Below are 27,989 nucleotides of genomic sequence, written 5' to 3'. Positions count from 1 at the left end.
ATGAACATAAATTCTTAATGTAAACACAGGCTTGTTCTTCCCTAGCAAATGAAAATATTTTTACCTAATCCGAAAATATTTTTACCTAATCCTTTCAAATCCCAGATTTTACCTTAGTTAGACATAAAAAACTTATACACCTATATACTGTCTATTATCAACAAAATAAAGCAAACTGTCACAACTTACCACAACAGTAGATTTAGCATCAAATACCATTCTTTTCAATCTCTGCAAAATGCTATCACCTCCTTGGGCCTTAAATTTAACAGAAAAAGACAATTACAACGTTAAGTACTATTACTTCAATTTTCTGTTAGGTAATCTTACAAATGCTGGTCCAGGGTTGAGGGCAAGGGTTGAGGATGGATAGCATGAAGCACCTGAAGGGCCAGGTGTAAGCATGCCCTGTTTCCCTGGCCTATCTTCCCCTGCTTCCTGTGTAGACACTGACTCTGTGAATCCTTCCTCCCTAGTCACATCCCCATCGAGTCCAGGCCTGCCCCATTTCTGAATTTAGCTGACACTATTCAACTCTAGATGCTGCTGGGGTCTTTGCTACTGTATACAGAGTTTCCCTGAGGATGAAGCTCAAAAAATAGAGTGCCACCTGGCCAGTGTGGCTCAGTGGTTGAGCGTAGACCCATGAACCAGCAGGTGAAGGTTCGATTCCCAGTCAGGGCACATGCCAGGGTTATGAGCTCAATCCCCAATAGGGAGTATGCAGGAGGCAGCCAATCAATGATTCTCTCTCATCATTGATGTTTCTATCTCTCTCTCCTTCTCCTTCCCTCTCTCTGATATCAATAAAAACATATTTTAAAAAAATAAAAATAAAGAAAAGAGTGCCAAAGGCTTTTACAGAAAAATTCCTGATGGAAATCAATCACATTCATGGCATCCTGTCACCCCTGAAGTCTGCCCCATCCTTTGACTTTCTCTGCCAGGTGAGCCAGTGAGACCTCTTTGTTAATAGTCTGAGTTGGGTTTCACTAACCCATAAATAGAAGGGCTCTCTTACACACACAGGTGAGTTATATTCCAACAGGTGTTACCTTCAGAAATATAAAATCCCTACTGTTATTTCTAAAGCAGAAATACTTGCTACTCTGTGAGCCAACTTTCATATAAAGTTTGTGTAAAGTTGAAACAAGATAACTAAACTTCATGGAAGCATAGAAGACTCATTTCTTTCTAATTTAATCTGCTGATGTGGTTTCATGACCCTCTACCATGGGCTGCAACAGTCCAAAAAACACTCCAGTAAGATTTATAGAAAATGAAAAAGTTAAGACTTCTCGTTCATATTTCTGAGAAATATTTTATAGGATATGGAAATCTCCACTGTGGCTCTAATTCTCAATATATTTCCTTATCTCTTAAGAAACTGGTCTTATTAACAGGTTTTCTAGGAAAACCAATCCAAATAACTTAACCAATCGTCCTCTGGACTCCAGGAAGGTTCTAAGAACCAGGACAGTTCACTATTGGCACAGCTCCGTGCACTGCTCATGAAAGCATCCCTACACCCTGACTCTAAAGCCAGAAGCACCTCCCAATCACCAAAAAAAACAAAAATGCCCCCAAATCACCCTTATAAGATATTTCCACCCCTCAGCAGTGTCGTGACACGAAGAATCTGCCACAATGTGAAAGAAGCAGGGTACAGAGAGGAGGCCTCCCCTCTCCCCAGTTGCCACTGACTGTCCCTTTCAGAATCAGAGAAGAACTGTTTTCTCCTCCATCTCCTGTCATCATCCTTTGAAACAGAAGTGAACAACTTACTTCTACTGTGCCATCCAAAATGCTATTAATGAAATGGACCATGTCTTCAGTATTCTTGATCTCTCTATCTAGTAAAAAGTACTGTTGGTTTGAAGTATTCAGTACAACTACAGTTGGGACAGTCAATTCACTGGAAATAGAAAAACGAAGAAATCAATATCCACATAAACACACAGATAACAAACATTCTGATATTTGCTTATATTATACACGAGTAACTATAATATAAAAAGAGGGAGCTGTATTAATAGCTTTGCCTTCTTTTGACTACACGAAATTTCAAATTTTGCATCAATTCTGAAAAATAGCTAAATTAAGATTACATGAAGAACATGCTACATATAATATAAAACAGCGGAGTTTTCATAATTAAACTTGAGAAAAATTATGTACAAAGTATCAATTTCTGGGTAATATTACTCCTTGCTACAGATATAGTTAAATACCATCTCTGTTAATCACATACAACCCAAGTGTATTTTATGTTTGGCTATCCATCCATATTGTAAGTTTTGATATGCATAATGTATGTATCCAGTGTATTTTTTCTGCCTTATATTTTGAAAACCCTAGTGAATAAGTTGTTTCACCATGATTGTGGTTCTGTCAAACTCTCGATTACTTTGAATTTTGCTTTAAATGTTTCTCTACTATATATATATATATATACACCAGAGGCCCAGTGCACAAAATTCGTGCACTGGGGTGGGGGTGGGGTGTCCCCTCAGCCCGGCCTGCAACGACACAAGCGTTCCACGCCCGGCCTGGTCAGAGGCCCTCCATGGCTGGGTGGAACGCTTGCCACGTCGCCACGGCCAGGCTGTTCAAAGCTGTCTGCTCTCAGTGGCCTCACCCCCCAGGACTGTGGGACTCTGGCAGGGCTGAGAGGACTGGGCGCCACCATCTTGTGGCTATGGGCTCTGCCATCTTTGTGATGAAGCGACAGTCAATTTGCATATTAAAGCTTTCATTAGATAGGATATATTTAATAAAAGCTTTAATAACGGTGGCAAGGCAAGCATTCCACCCGGCTGCGGAGGACCTCTGGGCAGCGGGCATGGGATGGCGGCCCCCATGTGGTCACAAGATGGCCGGCAGGGGAGGGCAGTTGTGAGCAATCAGGCCAGCGGGGGAGGGCAGTTGGAGGCGACCGGGCCTGCAGGGGAGGGAGGGCAGTTAGGGGTGACCAGGCCTGCAGGGGAGGGCAGTTGTGGGGGGACCAGGATGGCAGGGGAGGGCAGTTGGAGGCAATTGGGCCAGCAGGGGAGCAGTTAGGCACCGATCAGGTTGGCAAAGGAGTAGTTAGGGGGTGATCAGGCTGGCAGGCAGAAGCAGTCAGGGGCAATCAGGCAGGCAGGCAGGCGAGCGGTTGGGAGCCAGCAGTCCCGGATTGTGAGAGGGATCCCAGATTGGAGAGGGTGCAGGCTGGGCTGAGGGACACCTCCCCAGTGCACGAATTTCGCGCACGGGGGCTCTAGTATGTGTGTGTGTGTGTGTATGTGTGTTTGTGTGTGTGTGTGTATATATATATATACACACACACACACACACACATATATATATATAGGCTTGTAATTTTGTATGTCACCTACACATTAGCTTACAGTTATCTGTATGTCTATATAAAAGTGTTATGCAAAAGGAGAAAATGAATTTACACCATTAATTATTGCAAATAGTAACTAAGTCCAGGAGATTACTTTGTTGCTCATAATTCTCTATCCCTCCCTAAGCCACACCCTTTGTCCATTGAGGTAAGGCGAAACATGCTCATCTGACCCCTGACACTGAGGCAGGGCCATGATTGGGTCAACAGGTAGGTAACACACTTGACAAAGCAGAGGCTGGACATGTGTCTGCATTGCTGGGTTTGCTTTCTTGTGTTTTGTGACTGCCATGAGAAGGATATTCCCAAGGAAATATCCTTCCAAGGTCAAGGGCATTAAAGACATGTGGAGCAGACCTGAAGCCACATCTATCTGTGCCCAGCCAGTCAGCCAAGTCCAGACCAGGGAGAGAGAATACGTGATTCTTACTGTAAGCCATTGGGTTTCAAGGTGGTTTATTTTCCAGCATTGTTATTAGGCAATGGTTAACTGACTGTGTAATTAAATTCCATATGAGTAATACTGCAAGATAACATCTCATTTTATTTCCTTTAAACTATATACTCACAAAACTCAATACAAAATAATTTAATAGACCAAAGATTTGATAGTATCATATTTATTTTTAGAAAAAAAATATATTCAATGTTGCTATGTAATTATCCTATATAATAAAAGCGTAGTAGGCAAATTGTTCCCTCAACCGGGAGTTTGTCCTGGAGTTCAACCAGGGGGCGGGGCCAGCCGGGGGAAGGAAAGGAGGCCCAGGCTGGTGATGGTGGCTGCAGCAGGCAACCAGGGGAAGGGAGGGAAGTCCTGGCCGGCAGCTGCTAGGGACCCTACCAGTGCATGAATTTCATGCACTGGGCCTCTTGTTGTATATAATATGTATTTGCTGTATGTTAAAAGTTCCACTGATTTATGTGTCAATGTTAATGTTACAGTAGTGAAGAGCTTTGGAGCAAGAGGGATGTGAATTTGAGAACTGTATCTCTAACTTATTTGATGCATCCTTTGGCATATTATTTAACACCTTTGAGTTTCTTCTAAGAAATTTAAATTTCCTCACCTATATAAAATGGAGATAATTACAGTACTTATACCTTACTGACTGACCACTCAGTTCAGCCTTGGTCACAGGTAAGTGCTCAATATGGACTTTCAATTATATTATATACCATCACTATATAACTTCTCTCCTTAAAAAACAAAAAACAAAACAAAAAAAACACACCGCCAAAAGAAGCATAGTATGAATAAGAGAGAAACCAACCACCCCAAACTATAAGGGGTTGGTGGTAGAGATTATTGTTGTTCTTTCACCACAACTATAGCTCAAAAATTCTACTATCTCACAACTTGTATTAGAAATAATTCTTATGAAGGTAGTATGTCTCTCCATCTCTACATATTCTGAATATTATCCTGGGCAAGCAGTTATTTATTGGACCCAAACTGCTTTGGCCTCTTGCAAACGCTACTGAACTGAATGTGTTGGCTTGCCTCGAAGGCCATTATTAGAAATGGTTGTATCTATATATATAGATATATATAGATATATATAGATATATATAGATAAAGATATAGTAAATATCCTACTCAAAATGCATTTCTATGATAGAGCATCACCCTTTAGGAGATAGTATAGCAAAGCAATTTCTTAAAGACTTCTACAAGGTCATCTGAAGACATCTTAGGTTTCTACAAGCATCTGAAGACAGGGACACTAATTTTCTCATTTTTTTGCATCAGTAGTGCCAAATACCGTAACGACTCACTAAATGTCCACTGAATTGAGTAGGTTCTTATTTGAAACATATTAATTCAAAATAAGTATGGCAAATGTTCCTAATAACAACTTTATGAAGTAACATTTCAGATCTTTACATCATAATATAATTGATAAAGTTATTTTAAAATTGCACATTTTCCCTTAAAACTATTTTAATCTGTTAAAATAAATTCTTTTGGATAGTAATTAATTCGTGAATGTTAAAAATTAATTCTTAAGTTAAATTGTTCACTGAAATTGAACTTAAGGTAAAGTGTGTATTAAATGAAACTATAAATTTTATGTTTTTGAATGATGCTTCTTTTCAAAACTATAAATTATTAACACTGAATTGAAAGACATTTTTTAGTATAGAAAAATATAAAAGTTTTAAATGTAGACTTAAAAATGTAAAGTATTTATTGAGAGATTGTGTGCATTAGATTAGATCTTCTGTCTGTCTCTAAAAAACAGAAATTTAAAAATAGACGAATTGATAGGGAAATCATTTAGTACTTACTCCATCAGCAAGGTATTTATATAGTCATTCCCATCCATATGTCCAAACTGAAAGTCTCTAACCAACAACAATAACCAAAAATGAGAGAGAGAGAAAGAGAGAGAGAGGAAGCAATATTTAGTACAAAAAAAGAACTTGGTAAGCATGTAAATAAATGCTTAATGTGTAAGTTACATATAATAAATGTAGAAGAGTGTGAATTCTACAGAATTCTGAGATATGAACACACATAAGTAAAATCAAACACATTCTAAGACATTTCTATTTTGTATATATTTAAATTCAAGGCAATGTAAGTCTTTCAAACTATACAACATGTTTAAGAAAAGTTACACACCCAACAAGAGGATTACTCAAAAGATGGCTCATTTATAAGTATATGTCACTGATACCTCATTAGAAGATGCAATAAAAGGGAATAGCAACTAACTAATATAACAAGTTTATATTGACTATCTCATGCCAGCAACAATTAGAATGATTTAGCACACTGCAAAAATATCACTTATTTTAATATTCCGTTATTCTTTGAGGTCCTGTTATAAGCATCATTTGTCTATCTGACTCGAGATTGCTCATTTAGCTTTATCTCAAATGTATGAGCCTACGTACATCTTCTTACTGCAAAACTTATCCCAAATCCTATCCAGAAACAGGTATGTTGCAAATTAGTTGAGGGGACATATCAACAAACTTCAAGTCCAGACAATTCATACAGAAATGCAATCACTCAGCTCTTTGATTCATCTGGGAAGTATGAAATACTAGTCTTTTTGGTTAATTGTACGAAACACAGTTAAACAAAAATAGAGGAATTGTCCTGAGTGCAAGCACCTACCTGTGGAACTGATCTCTGTAATCTCTAGCAACTTCCTGAATAATTGACTTCAATCTGTAGAACAACAAACACATGAATATTTCATTTTTCACATGAAATATATAATTACTCCATTATAACATCTCATCTGCCACTTGATCTAAAACTGCAGGAAAAGATACTCTATATTAAGTTTATCTGAAGCCATGTAAAGTCTGAGTTAGGTGACACTGGAAGCTTAAAACGATTTCAAGGCACTTTACCTGGTATGTTCAATTGATGTATTTTTCTCATCAATAATTGCAATAGCCACAAGCTTTCCTGAAATTAAGAAAAACATATCTAAATTCAATAACCCTCATTATGCAGACTTTTCAATTATTATTGCAGCTGTGAATGGGGAATTAGTAAACATTGCTTCTAGAATTAAATTCCAGTTATCTCACACACGTTACACTCAGTAGAGTCAATCAGTGAGTTAGTGGACTCCAAGTGTTAAGTTCCCTCCCAGCTCCCATCCTCATCATTAAACAACAGTAAATATTTAATAGGTCACATACACAAATTGTATTTTTCATACAACCCACAAAATGATTAAAATAAGAAGTCTTTCAATAACAAAAACCATAAGAAATAAGTCGATAAACAAAACTTACTATTATTACTGTAGCTCTAAAAGAACGGGGTATAAGGAGAATAATTTTTACATTGCTATTCCCTTCGGTACCACGAGTCACTACTTTCCAGTAATAATACACAGAATAAAATTGAAACAAAGTTATTTAACCCTGCACAGAATATAAACCCCATTCACCTCTGATATTCTCTAGGAAGGCAGAATGACCCTCAGTGTCTATCATGTTCTGTCTTGGAGAACAATGGTGAAGCACTATCACTTATTAGCTATATGATTTACCTCAGTAACTTCACTTTACTTTAGAAACTAGTATAAATTTCAAAGTTACTGGGAGAGTTGAATGAGATTACATGCACCAAAATATTGGGGCAGTTTCTGGCTCAAAGCAGGTATATACATGTGCTATTAAATCAACCATTTCTCAATCTCCCATAGGGGGCAGGAGGCAGCTGATCATTGTTTCTCTTTCATTGATGTTTCTATCTCTCTCTCCCTCTCCCTTCCTCTCTTTTTAAAAATAAATAAATAAACAAAAACATATTTTAAAATAGAGCTTAAAATTAATTTTCTCAGATCAATCAAGGAGAAATTCTGTGCAGTAATATAGAGCTATATGTATATTTCTACCTGTATCTCCAAGTTCATACAAGAGGAAGCCGTCCATAGTCAGATAATTCTGAAACCTCTCCCTGTTGATCCAAGATGACAAGTCACCATCTTCATACTCTTAAAAACAAAAGAAATTTGATAATTATAATGTAGATATGTTTTTATGATGTTTTCAATATTCTACTCCAGCAATATGTATAAAATGCCAGAATCATAATCTTCAATTCATAAATTCCATTTATAGAGGTGTATTCTAAACACACAGATGCAGTAAAGGTCTGATGCACAGAGCAATGCTTCACTGTGAGTTTGCTGCATACCTCAGAGCAGCATCTGGAAATTACTGTTAACTTTGTTAAGTGCTATAACAGCATGTGGTTACCTAAACAAAAAAAGGCCACATTTTTAAGAGATGCGGAATGAAGCACACAATAATTAAACACCACCTGCCTTCAAACACTTCAACTTTTGTTGAAGAGAAAACTTGTTGAAGCAAATGTGGGTAAGAGCTTGGTCCCTGTTTCATCTGGGTGATGGGTATGTATGTAGGGATTTATTATTTAGCATTCTGCTTACTATTGTGTATGTTTAACATAATAAAAATATTTTAAAACCAGGCTGAGTATTTGCTTCAAGGAAGCAATGCTGAGTAGTGGCTGCTTCCATCGAGCAGGAAGAGGTGGTGATAGGCAAGAACATACAGACGTCACCACTATTGAGGATGTTATATTTCTTCACTTTTTTGTGTGTCTAAAATATATCTTCTTAAAAATTAATTTTGAAAATTTAAAGAAATGTATAGAAACTGCATAGGGTCACTTCTGAAAAAGGCAAATGACCTCACCAAAAAATAAAAATAAAAGAAACATTCAAAACCACAACCCAGAAGGAAAGAACAGTAAGTTGAAGGGTAAGAAAAATGTGTCAGCCAGTCATTCAACTAACTGGGTAGATTATGGCAGTTGTAAGAAGCAGTTACATTTACAAAATCTTTCATCAACACCCAAATACTGTAAGAGAGACAGCATTTCAATGTTAAAATGTTTTATGTAAGCTAAAGCTTTGGAACTTACCATCGTAAACAAAGTAAGTTTCATCTTTGAAAACAAGCACGGCGGGCATCTCCTTCAGAGTCACATACTGCAAAGATCAGATGTGTAAACAATCTTAGTTAAAATTTTTCAATTTGTAGCTATGATTTCAAGATTATTAAAGGATGCCAGGAAAGGAGAAAAAACACCTAACAATGACAAATTGTTACAATTATTTAAAAAGAGCACAGTGAATCCCAAGTTCATTCAAGGACTGGGTTTGATCTCTTTATATACCCATCACCTGGTATAGTGCCCTGGTTGCTCTAGTGGAAACAATGGAATACTCTTAGAGTGGACAACAGACCTAAAGATGTAGGAAGTAAAGGATGAGAGGCACTGTGAAGTGGCCAAAGAGCAGGGCCTAAGGCATTAGTCAGCACAGGCAGGTTCCCGTCCCTCCCCACCACCCCAGGGCTATGCGATGATTACATTGCTTTACCTGGGAATCTTACACACTGAACATTCCTACTTTAAACAGTTTTTCTCTTGGCTTCCTCACTCAACTTGTTTTCCTATTCACTGGCTATTTCTTGTCATTTTCCTTTGCTGTCATTAGGTCCTGGGATCTCTTACTTCATTAAAACTTTGCATCCAATGTTTAAGGAGTTTTTTTACACAGACTTAACTCTAGATCCCAAACCCAACTGTGTATTTGATGCTTGTACTTGGATATCTAATATGCTGAATCAAATTAAAATGAACAATTCAAAACTCTTGTTCATGCCCTCCTCTCCCCCACCCCATTCCCCAACCTTTTTCTTCAGCAATAGCCCCAAAGCTCATGAAAACACCACCATCTACACAGCTGTTCAAACCAAAAACCTAAAGTCATTCTTAATTCTTCCTTTGCCCTCCAGATCAGCAAGCACAAAGAATTCTATTTCCCAAGCACAATTCTTTCACTTCTCCCTGATTCTCTTACTAACCAACCTCCAAGCCCAAACTTCCTATGTTACTTCAAGAGTTCAACTGATCTTGGGACCTATCATCACTATCCAATTCATTCTGCGCTTGGCATAGAGTAATGTTCCTAAAATGAACATAAGACCAAGTCCTTCACCAACTTCAACTGATCACATGATTGGCCATGACCTGCAAGGCCTCCACAGGCCTCTGCCTACCTGCTATTTCCTTTCTCATTGCATTAAGACCACACTGGCTTATTACTCTGTTCCTCAAATATGCCAGGCGGGTTCTCATTGTGGGCACCTGTAGTATCTGTTCCCTGCTTCTTGTTTCCTCTGGCCACAGATCTCTACATGGCTCCTTCCTATTATCTAAGTCCCAGTTCAACTATTTCTTCTCAGATTGACATTTCTTGATCAAGGAATCTAGAGCAGCCATCCCACCTCTAACTGTCCCCATAGATGCACTGCTCCCTTATTTTTACTAGAGGCCTGGTGCATGAAAGTCGTGCACAGGTGGGGGGTGGGGTGGGGAGGGGGAACGGTGTCCCTCAGCCTGGCCTGCATCCTCTCCAATCTGGGACCCCTCAGGGGATGTCCAACTGCCGGTTTAGGCCCGATCCCAGTCAGACATCCCTCTCACAATCCAGGACCGCTGGCTCCTAACCGCTCACCTGCCTGGCTGCCTGATCACCTCTAACCACCTCTGCCTGCCTGCCTGATCACCCCAACCATATCTGCCTGCCGGCCTGACTGCGCCCTAACTGCTCCCCTGCCGGCCTGATCACCCCCTAACTGCCCTCTCCTGCTGGCCTGATCGCCCCCTAACTGCTTGCTCCCCGCATTGGCATGACCGTGCCCCTAACTGCTTGCTCCCCCATGGCGGCCTGATCGCCTCTAACTGCTTGCTCTCCTGCTGGCCTGATCGTCCCTAACCACCTCTGCTTCGGCCCCTGCCACCATGGCTTTGTCTGGAAGGAAGTCAGACGTCTGGAAGATGTCCGGTCGACCGGTCTAATTAGCATATTACCCTTTTATTAGTATAGTGATCATGATATCCTATTTATAGATCTGTTTACTAAGGATCACTACCTCAGTCTGAAGACCCAACAGAGGAGATCACCTGCAATGCTAACATGAAGTCCACTTCCTCCACCAGGAAAATGTGAGCTCCATCTTATCAGGGTCTGAGGCATTGGCTCATCATCAATCCAGAACTTACACAGTGCTTGGCACAAGATTAGAGGTTAAGAAGTAGTCATTTATTCTACAGACATACATAAGTAAATCTACTACTTTCAAAACAATTAAGGGTATGAATATCACCTCTCACAGCTGCTATTATTTTAAAGAAAAAAAACTAATGTAAATAAAATCTGTAAATGCTATCAATCTAGTGATATTTGCTTGTTAACAGTAAGTAATCTGGTACCAATTGAACATGTTTACTGTTTCCACACAAATCAGTTAATAAATCTTACAGATAAAATCAAGTAATAAGTTAAAGATTAAAATTAAGTTATTAAAGTCTAATTTTAAATATTACCTCTGGAACCACTTCTTCTGAAGCAGAAAAGAAGTATGTATATACAATTAATTCTGAAGCAGCATCTATGTATTTCTCCTGTGAAAATACAAACAAAAAAAGGTGACTTTAAAATATTAAGACCAAAATTAATTTTCATTAACAATCAGAGCAAGTTGTATCATTCACTAACTAGTATACAACAATCTGCTATCCTAAGTCCTTTTATGTGAAAAGATCTATATATAAAAGTGTAATATGCAAATCGACCAGACAGTGGAACGACCAGTCGCTATGACGTGCACTGACCACCAGGGGGCGGACGCTCAATGCAGGAGCTGCCCCCAGCTCCCTACCCCCGGCTGGCAGGCTCTGATCACCCGATGGGGAACAGGGAACTGGGGGTGGGTTGCAGCGGAGGAACTGGGGGTGGGTTGCAGCGGATGTGCCAGGCCAAGGCAGGTGAGAGCCCCACACACAGAGGGTGACTGGAGGTGGCAGGGGGTTGTCGGCTGCTGGCAGCCGGGGAAGATTGGCCCTGATTGCAGGCCAGGCCTAGGGACCCTACCCGTGCACGAATTTTGTGCGCTGGGCCTCTAGTAGACTATAAGCAAATAAAATAAGCTGTTTGTATGGCAAAAGACCACTGTAATTAAGAGCTTTCAAACTCTTCCAAATAGTTTAAGTACAACGTAAGCTCAATTCATATTTATTAATTTAATTTGATGAGTATAGGAAGGGATGTGTGTGCATACATGCACATATACACATATAAAATAATTTAAGATAATGATCTGTTGCCTTTAAAAAATTTACATTTAAACTGCACTTTTTAGTCTCAAAAAGTCTTAACCAGGTCAGTAACAAAAGAAATACCAAGGCAGGCAACATCTGCCCACTTTTTATTTACTTTTGCTTCATGAAGGCAAACACTATAGAGGATATATAAGAAAATATTTTTATTATAAAAATACTTAGATTGAGCTAAAGTATGTCCAACAAAAGTGAAGTAAGTTTGAGTCTTTGGTAAACTTTTGGATTAAAAAATAAAGTCATCTGATACCTTCAAAGTTGACTCTCCACCTACATAAACAAAAAATACACGATGTCTTTTCTGCACATGTTCAAACATTTGCTGACTTGGAAGTGGCCGAATTAGTGCTCTGTTTGAAAACAACAAAAACAAAAAATGAACTTGCATTTGAACTAAAGACAGAACATATCAATCCTACCTATATGATCTAAATTTATAATGTTTAAGTGCTATATTAACTGCATTTTAAGTGTATCACCCAATCCACATTAATCTAATAAAACTATAGCCCATGACCACTATTATACACATATAATAAAAATATAGCACCCACAATTTAATCTATCAGTTTAAATATTAAGTTTCAAATAGAGTACCATCTTAGCCAATATTAAAACAAACAATCCACATAAGAATATTTTTTTTTCCAAAAGATCATTCACACAAGCATATGTGAAATACTATCCCAGGAGTTTCTGATACTATATTAAGAATACTTACATCTTACACTGTTCATTTAATTGCTATATAATTTTAAAATGCCCTACAGAGGTTAAAATCTAAAAGTTTTCCTAAGTATGCTATTCTTTTTAGGAAGAATAAAATGGAAAATAGTAGTCATAATAGTACATAAGAAACTCATAAAGAGAAAACCAAATGGAACAAAGATTTTATTTATTTATTTATTTATTTATTTATTTATTTATATTTTATTGATTTTTTACAGAGAGGAAGGGAGAGGGATAGAGAGTACAAACACCGATGAGAGAGAAACATCGATCAGCTGCCTCCTGCACACCAACTGGGGATGTGCCCGCAACCAAGGTACATACCCTTGACCGGAATCGAACCTGGGACCTTTCAGTCCGCAGGCCGACGCTCTATCCACTGAGCCAAACCGGCTAGGGCAAAGATTTGATTTGATTTTATTTATTTTAATATATTTTATTGATTTTCACAGAGAGGAAGGGAGAGAGATAGTTAGAAACATCGATGAGAGAGAAACATCGATCAGCTGCCTCCTGCACATCTCCTACTGGGCTTTGTGCCCGCAACCCAGGTACATGCCCTTGACCGGAATCGAACCCGGGACCCTCCAGTCTGCAGGCCGACGCTCTATCCACTGAGCCAAACCGGTTTCGGCAAAGATTTTATTATATAAGCATATGTCAAACCCAACAAGACTAAGAGATTACATCAAAGGTTATTACAAAACATACCATGTATAAAATATTATTAAAAAACTAAAAGTCTTCTTTTAAATGTGCCCTATATTATCAGATTTTTTACTTCACAAAATTTGCAAAAAGAACAAACACATTTTCCAAAGGCAAACACATTTTCAAAATGTACAATTCTTTAGCTGCATTGCATCACTCTACTCTAGCTCCTATTTTTACTTGAGTAATTAACTAGTAACTGATGTAACTCCAGAACCGACTCTTGAAATTTCATTTGCAACAGAGTCACCCCTGGTTACATCAGGAGAGCCCTTCTTAAGCTTAAACTAAAACATTAAACATTGCTAAAGCATAAAGACTAAGTAAATTATGAGGGAATAAAGTACAACCTACTAGCAATCCCCTCATATAATGTAAAGTTATTATAAAACTTACTTACTCACAAAGCAAATAGACAATTAAATGTGTAATCAATGTAAAAATACAGTGAAAATTATATTAATAAGCTCTGCAAACTATACTATATAAAGATCATTCCTAATTCTTTGCCTTTCCTCAAATAATTTAAAACAGAGAGTATCATGCCACCCAACAAATCCATCCCAATATTTCAATTTACTATAAAGCTATCAATATAATATATCCTGTCAAACTCATAAGAAAGTGCCTATACTTTTAAAGTCAATATAGGTTAAACTATCTTGATGAATGTTCTCTTCAAAAAGTTGCACATAATCATTTTAATAAACAACAACTTTCTTTATACCCCAGAGCAAAATGTAGATTAAAACATAAGATCACTGCTTTCAAACCAACAGGAAATACTTATGGAAGCACATAGGTTTCAATTATGTCACATTCTAGGCAAAATGTGTAGTAATACCTTAGAGTTGGCATAAAGTAGTGTGTGATAGATCAGGGAAAGTATTTCAGCTGTATCTACAAAGCACTGTCCATCATCACAGCCTAGGGATTAAAAGCCCAAGTCTATTCAGAACAATAATATTGTGAGGTTTCTTGTGAAACTTTAAAACCAGGTAACAATAAAAATAAAATGATGTAAGCCAGGTAGTAGAAAAGCAAAAGTATAATAAAATAAAAATTAAGATTCACCAAGTTATTAGAAGTAATCAAATTTTGAAAATCAATTAAAAATTGGGAGAAAAAGTCTTCAATACTGTAAATAAATTTAAATGTGAGATTAATAAGTATCACAGCTCTCCCCCTTGTCTTTTTTTAAAGAATCTCTTTGCATAGTCTATGTAACCTTACCTTCTCTCATAAATAAGTAGACAAATTTTATTCAGGTTAAGTCCTTCAATAATGACCTATAAAAATAATTTAATTTTCAAATATTGATACCATATATTAAAGGCCTTTTCTAGTAAAAACTTACCCAGATACTCTGTGAGCAAACTCAATAATATCATCTTTAGTTCGTGGTCCTCTATAATTATATGCCAAGTCCCCTTTTAATCTTAAAAAGAAAACAAAAGACAAAAGCTTGGATTATTTCAACTATTTTAATATTTAATGCTAATCAATCAATATTATTATATAAAATTACAGAATATAAAATAGTAAATGGAATATGGAGAAGAAATAGCATAACCACATAAAATATAGTAGACAACTGGCTTCAGGGGACCAGCAACTCCAAATATAAAGAAAAAGGCTGTATTTTGTTAAAATTACATGAAAATAATTTACTGTGTATTTGATAGTTGCACTGCATCTATGTCTTCTAAATAATGAATAATCTACACATTCATGGTCAAGCACTGGTCAAAACATTATAATTCTCACTGTTTTCTCTTTTTAAAGGCAAGTAAACGGCCAGGGAATTAATAGGACTTTGGTAGTGATTAAACAAATTTTAAGCCCTACAATATCATAGTAACTTGAAAGGTGCTCCAAGATTATAGAGTAAAGCAATGCATAAAAACATCTCTTATTGAAAATTAGGTAATTTCTAAAAGCCTGCCAATGAATTACATGTCCAACTAAGAATTAAAAAAAAATTGTGATAGCACAACAGAATATCTATAATTAAAGAATGGAAAGGATAATTTACTTAACACAAGAAAGTAAAAGAGGTTTAGCAAACATTTAAAAAGTGGGGGAAAGTGGGAGGTCAACACAAAACCCAAGAATAAAAAAATAAAATTACTCAAATTTTGAAATTTGAATTTTTAAAATAGTGAAAAAAAAACTTACTTCATTATAAAAATAAATTTTAAAACAATTAACTCCCCATATTATCAAAATAAGGAGTGGATGAAATGCCTGAGAAAATTCAGTAAAACGATAATTATAAAATAAACCCTTTAGAATTTTTACCCCATTTCTTCCAACATATATACTATATGTTATATTTGATCAACAACTACAGATTACAATTAACATCTATAAATTTGATCCTCTTTATTTCTTTCACTCTAATGAAATATCCTTCATAATTACAAAAGTAAAATCTGTTAGGAGACAGGAATCACATGACAAAGCAGAATACACTCTGGAGCTGCTCAAGGGTAAAAGACCTTCTGTAACTAGGATTTGTTACCTTGTCCTTCATAAAATATAATAGACAACTGGCCTGTCACAGTCAAATCTTGTTTAATGTATCAGCCTTTAGTAAACAGCACATTCACTTAAATACAAAAACAAGCATAAAGATGCAGTCCCTCTCCTTTGATCACATCCTGCCCCTGGAAAGAACTACTGAACCCAAAACTTCACTCCTCCATGGAAAGTACTAGGACTTAATCTAATAAAATGTAAGTAGAGTGAACTAATAAAAATACACATATAAACATACAACACTCAACTTACAGCTTAATTGTTGGATAACCTCGAACTCCAAACTCTGAAGCAATGCCTTGATAAGAAAAAGAATAAAAATTCTAAATTTTTTTTAAAAATGAGAAACTAGGTCATAAATGAGCCTTTTTACTTAAAAAACATATATGTTTATACAAACTTATATAGATATGCTGTTTTACCTCTAAAGAGAATATAAACTCACAAAAAGAAAAACATGACGTTCTCATACAAAACAATTACTTAACAATCTAACCTACACCCTACACAAAATCCTATGACAAAATAAGAAATAAGTGCCAAAAGAATAGTTAAAATTTTGACTCTAAAGTACTTATTTTAAAAGATAGTCTTTGTTTTAAAATATATAAACAAACACATATAAATAAAGTCTCACTTCTCATTTGACTTCCTTTCCAGCACAAATATTTCTTTAAAAAAAGGGTGGGTGGGTGGGAGGGCCCATCTCTTCCTTTAATGTTTTCTGAGTCTTAAAAGAACTGCATTGCATTTTACCTTTAAAAACAGTCATATCTGCAAAATTATTTAATTTCTATAGTCAGTATATGATCTAAAAATCAACTTTATCCAAAAGGTTTTAGAAGTTTCTGCTTTTGTAATAACCTAGAATAATTCCAAGAGACAACAAAGATTATTCTGAAATTAGAAGCCCAGTGCACAAAATTCGTGCATGGGCAGGGTCCCTAGTGGCTGCCGGCTGGGGCCTTCCTTCATTCTGCACCACCCTCTGGTGGTCAGCGCACATCATAGTTAGCGATCGAACTCCCAGTCAAACTCCCAAGGGGACACTTTGCATATTAGGCTTTTATATATATAGATAGATCCTCAAGTTCAAATGAGATACATTTGGTACAGTAGCATCTTTTTAAAGGAAAGAAGAAATAGTAACAAGTACAAGCAAAGAATAGAGACTCAAGGCTTTAAGAATTATAGAAATCATGATAGTAAATTAATACTAATCCTTCACAGATTCAAGGCAACTACAACAGTAAAGAAAAAGTAACAATTCTCAGTTAACAGACTATATACAATATATTTGCAGGACTATACAAGTACACTGCATTTACTGATCTCTCCATTTGTTAGTTTTTTTTATTCCCACAATATTTTATTATCACAGCTGGTGTAAGGAAACTATGTCTCCACGTGGCTTCTGGTTTACCTGTCATCATTTTAGTAATTATTAACCTTTGGCTTCAAATCACTCCTACCAATATACAAGAATAACGACAAAGCAAATTTGTGGCAAAATAACATCCAAAATCTCTGTCAACCCTAAAGCTTCTCTCTTAAACATGGGGAGGGGGGAACCAGAAAGTGGGTTTTATTAGAGGCAACGCAACTGAAGAGGTAACAAAAATAAGGATTCAGGTTTTGAAGATGCAGGTCCTGCTTCTGAACTGTCATATGAACTTAGACCAATTATATAATTTATCTGGGCCATCTCTAATTCAGGACTTACTTCTGTCAAGTATATTCTAATTGAAGACTTGTTATAGAGATTGCCTTCTTCCAAGTAAAAACAAAGAAATGATTTGGAGAGGCCCTGGCTGGGTTGCTCAGTTGGTTAGGGCGTTGTCCCAATATGCCAAGGTTGTGGCTTCAATATTCAGGCAGGGCACATACAAGAATCAACCAATAAATGCATAAAAAAGTGAAATAGCAAATCAATGTTTCTCTCTCCCTTCCTCTACAAATCAATATATAAAATAAATTTTAAAAAGAAATGATTTGGGAGACATTATGTGAGTAAAGTATTGTTCTTAATACTTCTCATTCCAAATTAAGGCAGATAAATACAAGCCCTCATCACCTTCACCCAGAGCTCATTAAAAACTGCCAAAGGTAAAGACTAACATAATTGATTGAGAGGACACATCCCACTAGCAACTCCTTATACAATGTAGTGTAAAATTTATTCATATATAAATCAAATTGAAAAAATGAAATATGCAATCAAATGAGAAAATATAGTGGTGGTATTCTGTAACTTGGTGTTGTTTCTCACAATAGGCTTCAGAGAAATTTAACCCCATCACTTCATTTCCCTGACCTCAGTGTTTCCCAGCTATAAGCTGGAGATTTATAATACCACCCACTCTGCAGTCCCTTTGCTCCTTGATCATATCTTTATTTCTGATAGAATTTCAATTGACAGTGATTCCTAAAACTTCAAACTTAGGTTTCCCTTGAGGAAAATGGTTGTATAATTTATAAAAGCACACAAGCAAAGCATGAGTTATAGACATATAATGACCCAAGTTAGCATTCCAACTTCATTTATCATCTGCGCAGCTCTGAATAATTTATTAACAAATTGCGGACAATCATGAGAATTCTCACTTCATATTACACAGTGTTTTACAAAGTATCATACTTTAAAAAGGTATTAGCCTGTAAGAACATGTAATAAATAACTTCAAAATGCAATGGGTATTTAATTTTAAAGCGTGCCTTTAACATTTATGTGAAACCTTTTTTGTACGCGTTCAATAGAAACTTATCTGGCCACTGGGTAAAACTAGCAAGAAAACTACTGGTCCGCAATGTGTTAAGTTCTCTGATTGCTTCCCCATCTGAAGATACCACGCATCTTGTAGGGTTACGGGTGCGACTTTACCATGAGAACACAAGTAAACAAGAATCTAATAGAGAATCTGGCACACAGAGATCCTCAAATGCTAGGTCCATTTCCTTTCTATTCTTGATCCTGACTTTACTTTTAAGTAATTATCTGCTGATAATTCTATGTACAGATGATATTAATAAGCATTAGCATGTGTAGAAAACTTATAACTGGCTTTAATTTACATTTTTTGTTGGTTTCATTATTAGAGAATAGTTTGTATAGAAATCTAAGATTAATTCCTTTACAATTTGAAGAATCCATTTGTAACATGAATAACTTATCATTTTAAATAATCATAATTGAGGGGAAATGGGAAACCGCTATTTTTTTATTTTCTCTTTGAAATGAAAACTTGAAGGGACAGACAAGCTTGGCAGTGGATTCATGGTGATCTTGGATTCTGGGTCTAATTTTACCTCTAAATTCAGTGACTGAAATCACTCAAAGTCATTTCACTGCTAATTACCTTCCATGACTTCATCTGTAGTGGGAGGGAGGAGCAGTAAAGAGCTGAACTTAATTTAAAGTCCTTTTCAACTCAAAAATGCTGTTTTTCTTAACATTTAGTGTTACTATGTGTCTGACATGAAAGGGAATAAAATATAGCAATGGTTCTCAATTGGGGGGAGGGTTGACCTCTAGGAGCCACTGGGCAATGTCTGGAGACTTATTTGGTGGCCACAACTTGGGAGTAAGGGGACAGTGCTACTTCTAGACATCCTACAATGAATAGGAACTCCTTCTCCCTCCAAACAAAGAATTAGTTGGCCCCAAATATCACTAGTGCAAATATAATCTGTGAACAAGGAATCAGAATACAAATGTTATTGGCCAAATGTCATTGCAAGTTTATAAATCAGAGAGAGGTAAAATATGAACTTTATCATACAACTGTCACAATTCCTCAACTTAGGTTGAGGAATAAACAGAATTTCAGTGGTTTCATAATAAAAATCAATACATCATTGCAGCTAACATTATAACTTTTTAAAATTCCAAACAAGACATACTTTTAGCACTCACTGTTGAAGGGATATGTACAGAGAGAAGCTAAAATACATATATGAATTCGCATTGGACATTACACAAATTTTTAATGTTATTTGGTTACAGTACTAGTTGACACCATGCATCAAAAAATTGTTGGTACAAAACCACAGGGCAGAATAAATCATGATAGTTCAAATTTCTCTAGTTCAAGAATTCTATACCGAGATTTGCTGGACTGAGTGTGATGGCATTTGCTTCCACTCACTGCAAGTATGTGCATGACTGAGAAATAAGCTACCCTCACAAATACTCTATGAGGTATTCTACAGTTGACCACTGAATAATCCTATCCCACTCAAATCAAGGTTCTATAAATAACTATCCATCAAAATACTTAACTTTGTGATTCTCCAGCTTAAGCATGCAGCACAATCACCTGAAGTCCATGTAAAAATAGATTCTCATGACCCAATCTCAGAGATTTTCAGTCGGGAGAGCTGGTGTAAACTTTGGAATCTGAGTTTATATGAGCAACCCAAGTAACCCTAATGCAGGTAGTATGCAGACTACACACTGAGAAACACTGGCTCCGTGACTGCCTGATAGCCACCTAGGGGGATGGAAGAGCTACCCATGAAACAGCCAATCTGTTAGTATCCTAGAGTTAGACATGGAATCATATTGGCAGCTAGCTTGGGAAAACAAATTCAATTTGTTTACCTCTGATTCTAAGCTCTATGAAACTACCTGCACTGGAGTTGCCCTGAAGTATTTAAGGAAACTTTAAGAATTATATGCAAAAGATCTATTTGTAATCTCTAGATAATAGTTATTGAATATTTATCAACTTTTTTTAGATACTAAGAAGATAAATTTCTCTTTCTTCATAGCACATAAAACATCTCCATGATTCTATAATAAAATGAAAAATGCATCCATCATTGACATCAAACACTAAATAGTCCCATTCAATATACTTAAGTTTACTGGTCACTGTTTGTCTCTCCCACTAAGAATGTAAGGTCCATGAGTAGAGACTTTTGTCTGCTTTGCTCACTCATGTATCACCAATGCCTAGAACATGTCTGTCATATCCTGAAATATGGTAAGCGCTCATTAAATACCTGTTGAATGGATGCTTACTCTACAGCACTGGAACAAAAGAATGACTTTTCAATAAGCTGTTTGTATGAGTCAAGCAGTCACAGAATCTACAAGCAAGCCTCACAGGTTGTATGCTGGTTGGGAGAGGAGTGGAGGTTTATTATTCAATATCCAAGGAGTAAAGGACAGAAAATGAATGAAGCATCTACCACAGTGCCTGGCAGAGGGCAGTCCTCAGCACACACCAGTTCCTGGTCCCTTTTCTTAAAGCTAGAGGTTTGCTTCAGATAATGTATTAAATGTCTACGTTTCACACAATGTAACCTCTGGCGAGATTTTTCCTCCTCTTAATTCAGCATAACATATTATACAATGCTAAGTGAACAAATAAGACCTAACTATCGTAAGATCAGAGGCAAATTTAAACCTATTAATGGTTTATGAAAATGAAATGAAAAAAAAGTCCATCATAAAGTATTTAAAAAGCTACAAACTACATATGAAGTCTTAAGACCTAAAAGAAAATTGTTTTTAGTCCCAGCAATTAAAATACTTTCTTCTCTAAGCTACTCAGGAAAAAGTATTCACCATTTTCCTCCAATTCTCATGCCACTTAATAGTGCACACAGAGCACTTAATAAACACTGAATAATAAGCTAATGAATTAGATATGAATTTCTGACATAATGTAAACTGTTATCACTGCAGCATCACATGAGTAGTTCTCCATTAAGATGTTTACTGATTTATAGGTACTATTTTTCTCATTATCTTTATACTCCCATATTCCTTTACACATTATTTTATTACTTCACTGAATGATTCAAAGGATCACAGAATGTGGCATGTTTATGACGTTATTGCACTTGTTAGTTTGTTCATCTCTCTCCCTCCATTTAACTGTATTTCCAGGACAAGAAGGATTTGTTTTGGTTCTTGTTTAATTTCTACAGACCACTACAGGCTTGACAAACCAAATATTGACTGAGTGACCATGAATGAATGACCATATGAAGAATATATCTTTACATGCATGTCTAATCAACATAAAAGTGTAGAAACAATAATTTACTTTCATGAGCAACAGTTGAAAGGAGTAACTTCTTAAACTTTTTTAAAAGCTTATTTCAAGAAATACCAATTCAAGCATATTAGTCTGTCTCTACAGTAACTTCTACCACTGATCTCTTCTCTCAAAGTTTCAACAATTCATTCGTGTGACTCAGTAATTCCAGCTCAAACATCGTACATGTACTCTAATGCCCTATTCCAAAACATAAAGCAAAATACCACAAATTCAAAATAGCTGCTAACAGGAAAATGCATACAAATTTCAATTTAGTATTATTTTCCACATAACCAGTTCAGTAACTATGCTAAGAATCCTATACTATTACTTTTAACTGTTTTTCTTTCTACCACAGAGCTAATCTATCACATCTGTATTTTCACCTTTGAAAATGTCTCTAAAAATTACTGTTTCCTCTTTACTCTACTGCCAACCACCCAAGTCAAGGCTCCCAGCATTCTACACCAAGATGCACACAAGTCCACTTAGATGATTTTCCTGTCTCTACTCTTCTTTCCTTACTACATGTAGAAAGCCATTGGCCGTCTCAAAAATGTGCATTGCCTCTTAATTGACAAGCAATAAAACGTAAACACTTTGTCCCACATGAGGGCCCCTTAAAATCTGGGATTACCTCTTAGCACCTTGTATGTAGTAGTTATTGTGGTAAGGGGTTTGAATATGAAATATCAGTACAATCATAACCTAGAGGATTATTACTCTTCCATTTACAGACAAGAAAACTGAAATGAAGAGATTAAGTACTTCCCCAAAGCCAAAAAAGCAGGACATGGAAGAGTTGGGATGAAAACATAGGTCTTTCTTGTTCCAAAATTGTATCCAGAGTATAACCCTGATTTTCTAAAATGAATTACTCATTACATACTTCCTCTTTCTTCACTAATTAAAGGAAAAAGGAACCTACATTTACTAAATAGAACAAGGGACTTTATATGTGCTACATTATTGAAATCTCAAAATAATCATTAAGAGGCCTTACAATAAAAATTTACCTGTGTGGAAACCGAAGTTAGGGGTGCTAAGGCACTTGCCTGGTGCTGTACAGCAAGAGCATATCTAAATAAAGCATATACACAGCAGAGCCAGAATCTGTTCTCTGAAGCCATCCTCTTTCCAAATTTCTATGATGTCTCATACTTTTCTAAACTTAATTTTGTCTTTTCCCAAATCCTTTAAGACAGGCACTGGTAAACGTTTTCTGTATAGGGCCATAAAATAAATGTTTGGGCTCTGTGGGGGATACAGTCTCTGTTACAACCACTCACTGTGCCAATGGAACATGAAGACAACCACGGATAATAGTATACAAACCAGTGTGCTGTGTTCCAGTAGAGCTCCATTTACAAAACCAGATACTGTAGTGGCCAGATTTTGGCCATGGGCCGTAGTCTGCCAACAACAGTCTATTCTGTGGTACGCACTCAGTAAACTCATTTGCTCTAGTACTCTCTCTAAAGTGAATACTTTCCTGACCCTCACTTGCATTTATCCTAACTCAACTCGTCCTTCATATTCCCATTTACTCCTCAGCCATGCCGTCTCACACTACTCAAACAACAAACTCTCATTCTTAATTCACACAGCAATATCAATAGGTCAGGGCTCAAATTTCTATAGTTGCAGCAAGTCACAAATTATCTCAAGTGGGCTCAAAATAGAAACAATAGCTTACACATCTCCAATAGGCTTTAGGTTAAGATATTTCATATTACACATCCAATGGTTAATTCATTTAACTCAAAAAGCATAGTCTTATTTTAAGATAACTTTAATTTCACATGGGCAAAAAAACATGTATTTCTTCTTACCTTGAATACAGCTTTGCAATTTATACAGTTTCATTAGGCTAACAGTTAAAAAGTAAACTGAGTAAATGCTTACTAGAATAGGAAGTAGCATCCATCTTTCCAACTTTAACTGGCGAACCAATGCTTTTCATTTCAAGACCAACTTCATTCCAAATCGGCTCCAGTTTTTTACAATGACCACACCATGGTGCATAAAACTTGTTAAAAAACAAACAAAAACAATCACTAAAATACTGTGCTACTGTGGATATCAGCCTTCATTTTAAAGAATCTCTTTGACAAAATGATCTGATAATAATCTGTTTTAGACAAAACAAAGACTAAATATTACTTTCAATTGGTTAACATAAAACATAGACATAAAGCATACCCCTCAATACTGACACTATTTTAAGGTAACTTTAAATGATTACTGATATGTATTTTAAATAGATACATGATTTACAATAAAAGCATCTTTGTTTCCAAGTGATGTGTCCATGTTATGTATAAAATGAGACCATCAAATACAACACACATCATGTGCACACCCCTTAGGTGTTAATGATAAATTTGAATCTATTTCTACTACAAAAATTCCAACACAGCAGGTGCCTTTACTAGTTTAAGAGTAACCATTGATAAAATGGGAGAAACCATTAAGATGACTGGTTTGGCAGAGGGACAAATAAGGCAGGTAAAACTAAAACCACAGTTCTTCCTTCTTCAGAATCACCAGCAGGCTGAGGTGGTAACTGGTGTTAGGTTAAATGGTATAACAAAATGCTTGCTGTACTTTCATGAAATAGGACTTATCTATTTGTGAACACTATACTTTGGCAATGTTCAAACACAGGCATGAGAGAGAGGGAGAAATACACAGTGAACCTTGAGCCCACAGCTCTGCTACCGTGAGTCTGTCTCTTCCGCTGCCACTCTCCTCTTTTACTGAGGCAGGTGAAAATGAACTCCAAACACCATAAAGTGTGAATATAATCCACACTTGAAAATGAGAAAAATTTGACTTTGTTACTATTAAGATGAAAGATGATTTTGACTGCCAAGTGATTAATATACACAGTCTCTTGGGTAACATGACAAACCGAGAGTGAATTCTGAAATAAAAATCATACAATAATCTCCCTCAGACACAATCCACAAGCCAACCTCACCAGAACTTCATCAAAGTCAAGTTTCTTCCCAGGAACCTTAAGGCTCTGAGGTTCATTTTAATATAAAAACCCAAACAGTACTACTTAAGAAAACAAATTGAGTAATGTATCTCAGTACTAACTGTATATATTTGGGTGAAAGAGAATCTATATATATAAAAGCCTAAGTGACTGGCCAACTGGCCAGTAGCTATGATGTGCACTGACCACCAGAGGGCAGACGCTCAACACAGGAGTGGAAACCACAGGCATGGAAACATAGAACAGACTGATGAATCTCAGAGAAAAGAGGAGTGAGGGAGGGCAGGAAGAGATTAACGATCTTATATGCATACTAGAGGACCCTCAGCCTGGCCTGCAGGGATCAGGCTGAAACCAGCTCTCTGACATCCCCTCGAGGGGTCCCGGATTGTGAGGGTGGAGGCCAGGCCGAGGGAACCCACTGGTGCATGAATCTGTGCACTGGGCCTCTAGTAGAAAATAATGTTTAAAATTGTAGGGGTGGTTAATCAGTACAAAATTTTTACATACTCACATCTACAAGCCAAATGTCATCTTTTCGATTGTCCTTAAACCTACAAAACAAAAAACAAGGAAACAAGTTTTTGTATGTTTCTACTTTACCACTGAATAACAGGTGGGGATAATCAGTTGATAAATATAGGGGCATGCAACAAATTCTTTCAATAAATTTTTATGTGCAAATTTTACTCAATGATCTCTAAATCTTATCCATTAAACATCATAATAAAAGTAGAGAACTGAAGTAATGAAGTGGCAGCTGGTAGAAACACAGACACATGCTCAGCACCTATGCCTTCTGCTCCATTCACACCTGGAGTTAGTTAATGCAGCAGGCCTGAGGCTGCTATCCTTGGAAAGCTTGCCTGCCTTGGGTTGCCCTTAGTTGGCATCTGGGAACTTGAATTTCAGCTTCTGATAATGATGACTAAGTGGTTTTACACTGAGCAAACAACGTGGTTTTGTGAGAATAGCTGCTCTCCTTCTTGCCCTTTCCAACCCCTAAATAGAAAAGAGGTCTAGGAATTGATGGGCCCAATGAGCTACTGGTGCTGTCATATAACCCATGTGGGGATCTGGATGGCACCCATCTACCAGGTTATCAGAAAGGCCACTGCCTTTGAGTTGGGCCCCAACTAGCAGGACACCCTGGCAGTCCTCCAGCAGACCACCAGGGCTCTCTTCTCCTGGATTCCACGGATCTATATCCTCCCCAAGTTGACTGAGATACACCCCTTTGAGAAGCAGTTATTGGCCTGTTGCTGGGCCTTGGCAGCCAAGTGCAGTAGTAGGCTCATGAGCAGAAATTCCAATCATGCTGCTAATGAGGGAGACCCTGGACTCTATGGTGTAGTGGCAAAGGCACAGGAGCCCAGCCGGAGTCTTACAACTCCATGAAAAGGTCTCCCGAGTGCCCCTCCACCTCTCAGGAATAACATCCAAGGAGCCTCCTCTAGTCCAATGGGGAACCAGAGCAGAGTCCTCCTGGACCGGCCCTGGGCCTGGGTCAATGATGGCTCCTTCGGGTTAACTTACTGGAATAGAATTGGGTGTGGACACCATTCAACCTTCACCAAGCATGGTGGAGTACTTTGAACTTGTAAGGCTACTCCTAATGGCTAGGACTATAAGATGATCTGACCACTGCTCTCCCACCTCCCATTCCTCACTCCAGCCCTAGCAAATAAGCACTGCTGTATTTTCACGGGCCTCTATGCTGACAAAGGAAAACGGAATCGAGGAGCATACCAGGCTTGTCAGCTAAACATGGAAATGAACTGCAGGGGTGCAACTGATTGCCTGCTGGGTCCACCAGAGGACAGAAATTCAGACACCATCTTGGATTGGGCTGGTGTGAGAAGACACTAAACTAGCACGAAAAACCTGTCCTTCTTGTCAAACCCTGGCATCAGTGGGTCAGGGAATTCAAAGCAGGTAGCACACACTGCACCCCTCATGATGGTGCACCCCTCATGTTCAGTCAACAGAACATCCATCTAAAGAAGGTGAGGGTTTGGGGTGCCTATGCCTGTTCATCTTCCCTTCCTCCTCCCCAGGTAAACTCATGGCTAAAGTCATGGCTGTCAGGCCATTCTAAAGGAGGAGGTCTACAGTTACTGTCAGACCCCCAGAGCAAGGACGATGGGCCAGGTACAGAAACTCACTAGGGCAGAGAGCTCCAGATGCCTACCAAGGGGCAAACCTGAGAAAACAAGAACCCTGCCCCCGGGGCAACGTATCCTCCCCTAGAATATCACTGGTCATGCAGTTTGGACCCTTATCTTTCATATCGCTGGTCAGGCTGTTTAGACCACCCCTGGCGCTTTTCTCTCTAAAGATAACATCTAGGCCTCAGTTGTATTTCAGCTTCAGGCCCAGAAAAGCAGCAAAACCAGACAAGTGGTGCCTTGGCTGCCTCAGGACTAACTATATTGACTAATGACCCCCTGCCCTGGCACTAACCAATTGGTAGAGAACACCATGCTTAAAGAGCACACCTGGAAAACTGATGAATATTCTATTAAGACTCTCCCCTGAAACCTCTATTTCCACCTGCAAGAGAGAGAAATATGCTCAAGGCAAAGGACCCAGTGCGCACTCTCTCGGCAAAGAGCAACCCCTTGCCATTCCTCCACAGGCATGTATCCCCCAACCTCTAAGGGACCCTATGAGACCTGCAACCAGGGGAGCAATGAGCAGCAGCAGCTTGTCCCAGGCTCTACCCCTGCACCTGTCCCCAAGGCTCCTTTTTCTCTAACTTCCCAGTGAGCCAAAGCAGCCCAGCCTAGGCTCTCCTGTTGCTTCATCGATGCTCTTCGACGAAATGCTGTCCAAAATACTTTTTTTGTTGCCATCAAGATGCTGTACAAC

The 27,989-nt window shown here is 37.6% G+C and overlaps 1 protein-coding gene across 15 annotated transcripts in view; it reads right to left on the bottom strand.

Moving 5' to 3' along the window:
• The window catches only part of TMX3 (thioredoxin related transmembrane protein 3), a 53,160-nt gene that overhangs the window by 22,628 nt on the left and 2,543 nt on the right, over nucleotides 1-27,989 (bottom strand). For 9 of the 15 annotated variants that reach the window (XR_002826552.1, XR_002826551.1, XR_002826553.1 and 6 more), the window contains exons 3-15: nucleotides 25,633-25,672; nucleotides 24,020-24,143; nucleotides 16,317-16,362; nucleotides 14,881-14,961; nucleotides 12,334-12,433; nucleotides 11,292-11,369; nucleotides 8,820-8,886; nucleotides 7,765-7,863; nucleotides 6,764-6,821; nucleotides 6,522-6,575; nucleotides 5,684-5,740; nucleotides 1,786-1,915; nucleotides 190-258 (exon numbers count right to left, since the gene is read on the bottom strand). Coding sequence is in view for 12 of the 15 variants with exons in the window: in XM_006103996.3 (XP_006104058.1) it covers nucleotides 190-258; nucleotides 1,786-1,915; nucleotides 5,684-5,740; nucleotides 6,522-6,575; nucleotides 6,764-6,821; nucleotides 7,765-7,863; nucleotides 8,820-8,886; nucleotides 11,292-11,369; nucleotides 12,334-12,433; nucleotides 14,881-14,961; nucleotides 16,317-16,362; nucleotides 24,020-24,143; nucleotides 25,633-25,672 (1,003 nt within the window). In the remaining 3 variants the exon portion in view is untranslated. Of the gene's footprint in view, nucleotides 1-189; nucleotides 259-1,785; nucleotides 1,916-5,683; nucleotides 5,741-6,521; nucleotides 6,576-6,763; nucleotides 6,822-7,764; nucleotides 7,864-8,819; nucleotides 8,887-11,291; nucleotides 11,370-12,333; nucleotides 12,434-14,880; nucleotides 14,962-16,316; nucleotides 16,363-24,019; nucleotides 24,144-25,628; nucleotides 25,673-27,989 lie in introns of those variants that run through there. The other 6 variants (XM_014446357.2, XM_023745280.1, XM_023745282.1 and 3 more) reach the window with 6 other exon arrangements.

The sequence above is a fragment of the Myotis lucifugus genome, unplaced genomic scaffold, assembly GCF_000147115.1.
Source record: "Myotis lucifugus unplaced genomic scaffold, Myoluc2.0 scaffold_530, whole genome shotgun sequence".
In the NCBI taxonomy this organism is placed as follows: Eukaryota; Metazoa; Chordata; class Mammalia; order Chiroptera; family Vespertilionidae; genus Myotis; species Myotis lucifugus.
Note: the sequence above shows the minus strand (reverse complement) of the source record. Positions and strands in the feature narration are given on the sequence as shown.